The sequence below is a fragment of the Palaemon carinicauda genome, chromosome 11 (assembly GCF_036898095.1).
Source record: "Palaemon carinicauda isolate YSFRI2023 chromosome 11, ASM3689809v2, whole genome shotgun sequence".
In the NCBI taxonomy this organism is placed as follows: domain Eukaryota; kingdom Metazoa; phylum Arthropoda; class Malacostraca; order Decapoda; family Palaemonidae; genus Palaemon; species Palaemon carinicauda.
The window spans coordinates 91,395,461-91,406,319 of NC_090735.1; the positions used below are offsets into that span (position 1 = coordinate 91,395,461).

Consider the following 10,859-nt stretch of genomic DNA (forward strand, 5'->3'; position numbering starts at 1 on the left):
GGTAGGTAGCGGCACTTTCAGATCAGCTGATCATAACCAAAGGTAGACAAAATTTTAAGTTCTCGATTGGTAAAATGCTTCCAAAATTGAAAAATAAGAGCATATGATATCCTATGAAACAAGAAAATGGAATAATGATAGACAGTAAGAAAATATTGATAAAATATGTTTGAGATGATTGCCGAATCATAACGCACCATAATAAACCTACGGAAACTTCACTTTTTTAGTTCAACATATGATGAAATCGACTTACGATGCATCTCTCGGTCCCGATCTCCGTTGCAAGTCAGCGACTACCTGTATGACCCAGGCTGAGGACCTACGCAAGTGTCCAGACATTCGCTCTGCAACTTATCGTGAAAAGCCCTTCTGAGAGAGGATAGTCTCCACACGTGAAGCCGAAGCGACAGCACGGTCTTGTGGAAGATGTTTGCGTGTGGTTGTAAGAGTAGATCTTGTAGTGGAGGGAGTTCTCTCGGTAGATATACTAGAAGTTGCAGGAGGTCTGGATAAAAATCTGCATGATGCCATAGCGGAGTTATAAGGGTCATCATTAGATCTTTGGACGCTCTTGTTTTGTTGAGCAGTCTTCTCACCAGACAAAACAGGGGAAAGGCGCACACGTCGATGTTGTTCCACTGTTGTTAGAATGCATCTTGCCATAGAGACTGAGAGTCCGGGACTGGAGAACAGTACAGCGGAAGCTTGCTGTGCAGAGATGTTGCGAACAGGTCTAGTCGAGGAAACCCCCAAAGTCAGGACTTTGTTGCCGATCTGACAATTCAAAGACCATTCAGAGCCTACTATCTGAGTAGCTTTGCTCAGATTGTTCGCGTGCACATTCCTCTTGCCGGGAATAAATCGAGTTGATAGAGCCACCAAATGTTCTTCTGACCGAGGATCTTTACTGCAAGATGGCATAGAGGCTGCGAAAAGGTACCACCCTGTTTGTTAATGTAAGCCACTACTGTGGTGTTGTCGCTCATCGACACCACAGAGTGACCTCCCAACAACTGTTGGAACTGATGAAAAGCCCGGTAGCCTGCTCTCATCTCGAAAATATTTATGTGCTGGTACCTTTCTGACTCAGACCAAAGGCCGGAGATTGTATGGTGCAGCAGGTGAGCCCCCACCCTTCTCTTGATGTATCTGTCAAGAGCATCAAATCCAGAGGGGAAAGGAGAAGATTCTGACCTCATCGAAGGTTTTCATCTGCTATTCGCCAACTCAAATCCGTCACCTAATCATGAGTTATGGGAACTCGGGTGTCCGGTGGGTTGGAGTGTTGGTTCCACACAGACTTCAGCTGCCACTGCAGGGATCTTATCCTGAGGCAGCCATTTGGAACAAAACGGATGAAATTGGTTGGGTGGTCAAACAGACTTGACCAACGAGAGGCTGGAAGAACTTCTTTCCTGAAGAAGGATGAAGCCACTTCCTTCAGCCTGTGTACTCTTCCGTCTGATAGGAGGACTTTCGCTAGGAAGGTGTCTATGATCATTCCGAGGAATACCAGTCTCTATGAGGGTTGTATTGATGACTTCTCGTGATTTATCAGGACCCCACAGTTCCTTACAAATCTTGAGAATGTGTCGGTGATGAAGGGTCATCTCCGAGTTTCCTAGGACCAGATATCTGAGATGGATGCCGTTCCTGTGAGCCCAAGATGACACTAGGGCGAACACTCTGGTGAATATCTGAGGAGCTGTCGCGAGACCAAAGCATAGAGCCTTGAACTGGTATGCCTTTCCCTCATGAATGAATCTTGAATACTTTCTTGAAGACGAATGTATTGGGATCTGGAAGAAAGCATCCTTCATATCCAATGTGCACTTTAAGTCCCTTAGACGTACCCATTGGATGACCATGTCTGCCATCTCCAATCTGAACTGAGTCTGTTGAACAAACTTGTTTAGAGGGGAGAGATCAATGACTAGTCTCCAGCCTCCAGTCGCCTTTTTCACCAGGAAAATATGACTGTAGAAGCCTGGAGACCCGTCTGCCACCTCTTGGAGAGCACCCTTCAGCAGCATGGTCTGGACTTCGGCCCTGAGGGACAGCTCCTTTGCGGATGCCTTCACATAGAAGCTTAGATCCACTGGATCCCCAGTCAGAGGAGGGAGAGATTGAATGAACGGGATGTGATACCTTAGGGCGATCACATCGACTGTCCAGGGATCTGCCTTGTGGAGCTGCCACTACTGCCAGCAGTGCTGTAGGCTTCCTCCCACAGGTGGTGGGTGATGAGGAATGCCATTCCTACTGGGAGGGACCACCTCCCTTTCCTTCCTTCTTTCCTCTGAAGGACTTGGACCCTTTCTGTCCCTTGGACTGAAAAAGCTGCTTCGACACCTTGGAAGGTCCCGAGGACCTGGAAGTTGACTGGTGAGTAGAGGAAGGTGTTTGCTGAGGCGGGAAGACTGAGGTCTACCATAGGACCGCGATGCCATGACCCTATGGAGGAGATAATCGAACGATTTCCTCTATTGCTCAGCAGCCCTCTCTATCTCTTCCGGAACGAAGAGAGATGAACCCTCGAGGGTGGAATTCCTCAACCGAGACCCCTCCACTTTTGGCACCTGCTTGTGGAACCGACCTATGATGGTATCCCTTCTCTTGAGGATGGCGTTCGCCCACAGGTTGACAACATGATGCAACAGAAACTCAAGAGTACGGGTACCTGACAACAGGAAGGACTCCAAAGTCTTCCTGGGCGACTCCTTCAAAAGATCATGGGAGTGAAACATGAAGCCTACGGATCCCAACCATAGATCAAGCCCCGAAGCAGCCTGCTTGGCATACTTCGCGCCTCTCTCTATGTTCAGGAGCTCAACTGCCAATAGTGATGCCTTTAGAGAGGAGGGGGTTTGAGTGGGAACGCCCTTCGTTAGGGACTCTACTGAAGGGTCGAGGGTTATGGTGGAATGCGGTTCCCCTTTAACCTCATAATACTTCCTTTATAGCACGAAAGGAAGTGGAAGGGACTGAGAAGAGGAACCTGTCCCCTGGGGAACAAGAAGTTCCAGCTATCTGTTGCATAAGATTTTTCATATTTCCGACCATACTTACATTCAGATCTTCCTAGACAATTCCATCCTGTTCGTAATACTAGGCAGGCAGTTAATTCTAATAGCCAGGCCTTCTCCATCATGAGGCTCAATACTACACAGTATTCTAGAAGTTTTATTCCAGCTGTGACCAAGTTATGGAATGATCTTCCTAATTGGGTAGTTGAACCAATAGAACTTCAGAAGTTTTAAGTTGCAGAAAATGTTTTTATGTAGACCAGGCTGACATAATTCTTTTTATAGTTTATGAGACATCTGTTTTGACGTTGTTACTGTTTTTAGAATTATTTATTGTTAATTTGTTCTCATTTATTTATTTATTTCCTTATTTCCTTTCCTCACTGGGCTATTTTTCCCTGTTGGAGCCCTTGGCCTTATAGCATCTTGCTTTTCCAACTAGAGTTGTAACTTAGCTAGTAATAATAATAATCTGAGCGATAGTTTTCCTTTTGGCAGCTGTCAGCCCTTTGGAACAGGGCAAAGCCGCACTGGACCTGAAAGGCTTCTGGGTTTCTAATATTATTATTATTATTATTATTATTACTATCCAAGCTACAACCCTAGTTGGAAAAGCAAGATGCTATAAGCCCAGGGGCTCCAACAGGGAAAAATAGCCCAGTGAGGAAAGGAAATAAGGAAATAAATAAATGAAGAGAACAAATTAACAATAAATCATTCTAAAATAAGAAACAACGTCAAAACAGACATGTCATATAATAAACTATCAACAACATCAAAAACAAATATGTCATAAATAAACTATAAAAAGACTATGTCTGCCTGGTCAACAAAAAAGCATTTGCTCCAACTTTGAACTTATGAAGTTCTACTGATTCAACCACCCGATTCGGAAGATCATTCCACAACTTGGTCACAGCTGGAATAAAACTTCTAGAGTACTGTGTAGTATTGAGCCTCGTGATGGAGAAGGCCTGGCTATTAGAATTAACTGCCTGCCTAGTATTACGAAAAGGATAGAATTATCCAGGGAGATCTGAATGTAAAGGATGGTCAGAGTTGTGAAAAATCTTATGCAACATACATAATGAACTAATTGAACAACGGTGCCAGAGATTAATATCTAGATCAGGAATAAGAAATTTAATAGACCGTAAGTTTCTGTCCAACAAATTAAGATGAGAATCAGCAGCTGAAGACCAGACAGGAGAACAATACTCAAAACAAGGTAGAATGAAAGAATTAAAACACTTCTTCAGAATAGATTGATCACCGAAAATCTTGAAAGACTTTCTCAATAAGCCTATTTTTTGTGAAATTGAAGAAGACACAGACCTTATATGTTTCTCAAAAGTAAATTTACTGTCGAGAATCACACCTAAAATTTTGAAAGAGTCATACATATTTAAAGAAACATTATCAATACTGAGATCCGGATGTTGAGGAACCACCGTCCTTGACCTACTTACAATCATACTTTGAGTTTTGTTAGGATTCAACTTCATACCCCATAATTTGCACCATGCACTAATTCTAGCTAAATCTCTATTAAGGGATTCACCAACCCTAGATCTACATTCAGGGGATGGAATTGATGCAAAGAGAGTAGCATCATCTGCATATGCAACAATACAATATCTCTTTGAGAACCATATCCTTCCCTTCTTGGACGGTAGAACCAGGAGTGGACAGCCTGTTGATGAGCCTCATACAAGTAAGGACGTTTCTCCGCGGACTTAGAAGGGGGAACCTACTAGGTCTTCGAGGTACTAGACAAAGCCTTGGCAGCAGGAGCTGGAGGCTCCTCCTCTGAAGGAGGTACAGAAACTGGACGCTGTTCCGGAGGCACTACCTCAATGTCTTAAGGGTTGAAGAGATGGATCGCGATCTCCCTGAGCGAGCCTATGTCCCTTCTCATCTAAGGATTGATGATGTTGGCGTGAAGTTGAATTACACCTTTCATCCGTCTCTTCTGCTTCTTGGTTATGACTTCCTTTGCTTTCACTGGTGTGAAAGGTAAATTGGCCATATAGGAATCAGAAGGGGCATGGCCTTCTGCATGCAATCGGGGTGGAGGTGATCTGCGCGCTATGTCTGCTGTCGACCTCCTTCTAGGGTCTTGGCTCCGAACTGACGAGCTCGACGAGGGTTCCAGAAGGATTCTAGGGGTTGCCCTGACTGTAACATTGGGGGGGGGGGGGTTGTGGCGGTGGAGGAGCCACATTCAGAGCCTTCAGGATGGTGGACATGTTAGTTGATGACCATGGGGGAAGCTCTGAACCCCTAGGTACACCTGGAAGTCCCTAGAAGTGTCTCCTTTGGGTGGAACTCCAGAAGGATTGCCAGTCGACGGAGGAGATAACCTCGGAGGCCGAGGAACACCTTCCTTCAGACGCGTAGGAAGGTTCGGCCTAATACTCAAATTTACGAATCTATTAGGAGGCTACTTGAACCCTTCTGTGAAGGGTGTCGGTCTTCAGCTCGAGGAGGAAGACACAGAAGGGCAAGACAAAGGTGTTGGATCCATACTTGCTCACGATTCAGACACCTGCTCGCGAAATTCACAGATTTGGTCGTGAAATCGCGAGATTCACGCATCAACGGACGCAATTCGCGAGCAGAAGTACTCGCAACAGGAGCACTAGGGGCCCCAGAAGAAGAGGAAGGTCTAACACCTTCCTGCTTCCACAGAGGAGCACCTACGTCTGACAAAGTCGGCACAGGAGGCCTCTGAGTAGGGACTACTCTAGTTGGAGAATGCGTCATTACGGGACGCATTTACAAGCATCCATTGGCGAGTGCTTTGCTCAAACTCCCCATGCTGACAAAGGCACTGAGGGTTTAGCTGGACGCCTGTCTGAGGAGTAGTCGTTCTTATCATAAGGTTCGGTTCATGGTCGTTTGGAAGGTATAATTGAGGGGCTACCCACTGATGGAATGCGAGTACGCCGACCTCTACCTCTACATGAGGAACGTCTTGACCTTGATCGGGAATGCGCAGTTCACGATCGGGATGTTCGTGAATAGGTGCGAATAGCTCTCATGAACATCGCGAGTACCTATCTCACGAACAAGAATGTTGTTCTCATGAACAATACCCACGCGAGCGTGAACACCGCCCTCGTGAATATGAGCGTCGTCCTCTCGAGCGCAAGTACCGTCCTTGTGATCTAGATCGAGACAATCTAGAATGCAACGTCTGGACCCAAGTCTAGACTTTGGTCATGATCGTAAAGAACGCGATCGAGCGACTCATCCTCGTGAAGAGGAACGCCTCCGGGGAGAGCGTTGAGATCTATGGTCTTGTAAGCGTGAGGCTCTAGAGCGTGAGCGTCTTCTAGGCGAAGAACGCACGGATCGTGATGACCCAGGATCCATACGATCTTCCGACCGTTGTTTACGGCGATCAGGAGAGGAAGGTCAAGAAGGACGAGGCGATAGCCATGCTTGTCTCTTAGCACTGCTGGTGATAGGCGCGCTGATCACTAGAAGAAGGTCACCTGCAACCTGAGGGTACCTGTGGGAAGAAACAGAGGGTTGAGGGTTAAGGGACAACAAGGTCCCAGGATGGAGTGTGTGTTTGTCATCAGCAGGGGGTCGTTGATAAGGCGAACGCAAACGATCACCTCGTCCAAGCAGGGAAGGGCCAGGGGAAGACACAGATGGATCTTGCACAGATCCAGAGTGTGAGAAGTTGACGGCTCCAGAGAAGGATCTCTCCTGGTACCACGCTTAAGAAGGCGCAAAAGCTCCTCCTTCAAAGGGGGTCCCGAAACCCCCAAGGACAACTACACCTGCAGCAGATCTGAAAGGGAGAAAGGCTTGCCAGAGGCTGGAGGAGAAGTAGCTCCTCTAGGGGAAGCAGCAGGGGGTTGCCAAGGTTCTAATCGATCTGCGCTCCTACTCAAACGTCCCTCGTGAGCGCGCACGACAAGGAACTTTAGAGAGAGATTTGGGGGTGCGAGAAGAAGAAGAAAGCGTTCTGCTTGCCCTAAAGGGAGACCGATCGCACTTAGTCGTCGTCCGCCCAAACTTCTGCCATTGGGAGGCAGACCACTCATTACGCTATACGCAGGACGAACCTTGCACGCATCATTGCCCTCAGCACATAGGACACAGAGAGAGTGGGTCGGTCTCTAACAACGACATGAAGGTCCTGCACGAGGCACCCTCTCGCCCTGGACACGTTCGCAAAAGGAGACATGCACACCTGCAAAGAGAAAGCAAAAATTAAAAAGTCCAATGACAGTCAGAGAGCATACACGTCCGATCTCTAATCAGCCAAAAGAAAAAGAGACGTCTCACTGCTGTGAGAGTATATATAGAGGCGGCTACCCGCTCAAGCGATTAGGCAGGGTTGCCACCTCGCAATTAAAGTCTAATGGCTACCTCCAGCTGCCGCTGAAAGAACATCCACATATATAACGGAAGGTTTGTTAGTATGGGAACAAACACCAACTTACACTAACTTCCGAACATGTTTCAGGAGTTGAAGGTGACCCTGAGGAGGCATCAGAAATCTTGTGAGGAGAAGGTGTTGCTGGATACCCAGATATGTTTACACCTCCCTGATAACTAGGTCTCGGGGAAGGGTCTGAAAAAGAAAAACACCAGCAGTTGGCTCATTCTAATAAAAAAAAAGAGAGAAAATATAAAATATCTTTAGTACAAAGAAAATATATTTTACATGTCTATGACATCACTGCGTCTATACATAAAAACTTTATTGTAATTTTTCCACATTGAACTAGATTCATATATTTCCAATCAATATAAATAGCCATGCATTTAAAATGATCAAATTAAGACTTGAATTCTGGATTAAACTCTCAAAGAAATTTTTTTTTCAAGTTCAATAATTAAATATAACAAATATTAAAAATAATATGTATTTTTCATAGCTATACAAACCAGAGTCCTTTAAAATGAGGAACATGTCCTCAGCAGAGCAGAAATGGCCATTGAATTCGTTAACGAGGTAGTTAACGGCCGGCGGTAAGAACGTGCGAGGAGCAACAGCCCCTACCTGTAGGAAGCTCTTCACATTTGTCTTTTGTTTCAGGATCTGGAGAGGTGGTTGAGGGGGGGGGGTTCAACTTTAAAGGACTCAGATTTGTATAGCTAGGAAAAATAAAACACTACTTTCAAAATTCATTTTTGGGCTAAGGCCATGTCGTCCACATGGAAGGTTCCTTTCAGTAGCTTCCTAGGGTATATTTGACTACAGTGATATTCCCAGAGAATTTAACTAAAGGTTTCCAGAATTCTAACTCCTGGCACGAATATCCTTAAAGTTTCCTTTTAGAATATCGCATATTAGGAGACGTATTCTTGACACGCCACATAGCAATCTGCACCCCACATGGCATTTACGCTTCGAGGGGAAAAGTGGCAAAATAAAAGAGCCGCCGTTACAAAATTCTCATCCTCCGTTACTGTTTGAGTACTCAGATGACGTCATATCCGTCAGCCATCTTTATTCCTTTCTCTGTAGCGCGCCAGCTCAGTGAATTTTCCCAGTGCTCTTACGATATTTTAGATAATTATGTAATCTCCAGCATCTTCTGCCTCTGGAAAGTTTAGTATTTGATTCTTATATTGTATAAATTTAGCTCTGACTGTAAAGTAAGACTTAACTTGAATTAAAATATGTTTTTTTGGCAGAGCTATTGCCTGGACCGGAGGCGCCTTTGGCGCTGTCGATCGTAACGCATGTGTTATTTAGTTAGTCAGAACGACTTTCCCGGTTTTATAGCTGAAATAAAAATATTTAGCTATGTAGTCTTCATTGCTAGGAATTAGTTATATTATGCCGATAGTATTCTTTAATTTCGGCGAATTAGGTAGCCGATCTTGTTGACGCTAGGCTTCCTAGCCTAGGTGTTTTAGTTTACTCTCCTGCATGGTATAATAGGAGTTCCTACTGATATTAAAATTAAATGAAGATATTAGGCAATTTATGTGTAAGAAATATGATTTGCATAATAATTTTCCTCTTCCAAGATAGTATACGTAAAAGCTTCGATGAGTTAGTTAGTCTATCTCACTGTCACTAGGCTAATAGCCTAGTGGCTTTAGTATACTTTCATACAATCTCCCCGGTTACTTTAATGTATAAGGTAATCCCTTCTTCCCACTGAGTATAGCCTATGGCTATGATCCTAGTCGGCATTGCCTTGAATTGTGATTCTGGTTAAGATTAGCCTAGGGTTTCTGCTCCTTTTCCAAGCCATTATTCAGGAGCTTTGAGTTTAGGTCAGAACCTCAGAGTACTTCTTGTATGCCATCGTCTGCCTAATAGGGTGAATGTACTCCCCTATCGGGCTTAGCTGGTTGGCATAGGAGGCCTTGCCTCCCTAGACTGCACTTGGAGGGGTCATGGGATCCCCTTCTCTCTGTGGTCTAGTGACTAGTCCATTACCTGCGGATCCTAGGCTATAGGATAGTGTTTATTCTTGGCCTAGGATGGTGTAGGCAAGGGAGCTCTGTTTTGTTATAGTTAGGCGACGGCTTGATGATGCCTATCCCTTTAATGTATTGGCACACCCTATGCTGGAAAATGTACTCTCCTTAAGCCTAGGATGCTAGTGATAATGAAATAAGAGTTTCTTACGGTGTGATAGGGATGGCTTACCAACTCCTATCACATCTGTTACAGGACCCTTTTCCCCCGTCCCTTTCTATCCTTTAGTGATGGCCTAGCCTTCGCGTCTCTGTGTCCGTCGTCCTACAACTTCACCGTGTGCTGGCGAGTTGTAGGACTGGCTTGGTCTTGTGGCCATATGGCCTAGTCGTTCAGTTTCCCTTAAAACATGTGGTTCAGGGTAGCTGTTTCGGCAGGTCTAGCTGCAGGCAGGAGACCCTTTGCCTTTGAGTGTTCTTCAGTCCTCCCTTGGGCTGCCTCCCGTTGCCTTTGTCAGACTGACTCCTGCATAAGCTGCAGATGGATGGAAGCTTGATTATGTCTCCCCTTCCATTTTAACCCTCATTCATGAGGAAGGTAGTGATTCAGTGGCTAGTGCCACCACTGTTCTTCATCTGCCTTCACTCCTTGCTTTCTCTCTATCTATTGGCTAGTACCGCAGTCCTTTGTGTGGCCGCCGACTACTGACCTTGCCGGCAAGATGCGGGCTAAGCTAGTAGTCCGACGGCCATTGATTCAATGACACCCTGACTCTGCCGGCGAGAGCCGGCGGTGTCTGACCTTGGCCACAAACCAGTCACATTGAATGATGGCTGGGTTGGTGTGCCTTCGGTCTGTGACCCTCCGGCAGCCAGCATGCCGCTGGCAGTCCAGGGGGTCGCCAGCAAGGCAGCTGCCTCCGACTCTTCTTAATTTTATACTTGGCCACTACCCAGTCACACTGAATGATGACTGCGTTGGTGTGCCTTCAGTCGGCGATCCACCAGCAGTTCGGTGGGTCCCCTGCAAGACGGAGGGCTGCCAGATACATATACAATGAATTTTGTGCCAGTTGAATCAAGTCTAAGTACTAGCCTTGCCGGCAGTAACTGCTGTGTATGAAAACTGTAACCAGTACATCTGTAGTATAGAGTATACTGCAGACTGAATACAATGGTATTTACAGTGGAACCTCTACACACGAACGTATCTACATCCGAATTTTCCAACACCTGAAGTAAAATTAGAGCAATTTTTCAACTCTACACCCGAATTTTATTTCGACACACGAAGTAAGCAATTTTCGTCGTACCGGTTGTATCCGAATTTTTCCACACGCTAAGTACAATTCGAACACGTTCCTACTCTACACCCGAAGTAAACAATACAGTACCCGTACGCGTAGATGGTACTCATAGCGCCGGATG

General features: G+C 45.7%; 1 protein-coding gene across 3 annotated transcripts in view; it reads right to left on the reverse strand.

Annotated features, from left to right (window-relative positions):
* The window catches only part of Pak (serine/threonine-protein kinase PAK 3-like protein), a 102,437-nt gene that overhangs the window by 63,945 nt on the left and 27,633 nt on the right, over positions 1–10,859 (reverse strand). For 2 of the 3 annotated variants that reach the window (XM_068383182.1, XM_068383184.1), the window contains exon 2: positions 7,493–7,623. In XM_068383182.1, the coding sequence (XP_068239283.1) occupies positions 7,493–7,623 (131 nt within the window). The remainder of the gene's footprint in view (positions 1–7,492; positions 7,624–10,859) is intronic. The other variant, XM_068383183.1, reaches the window with a different exon arrangement.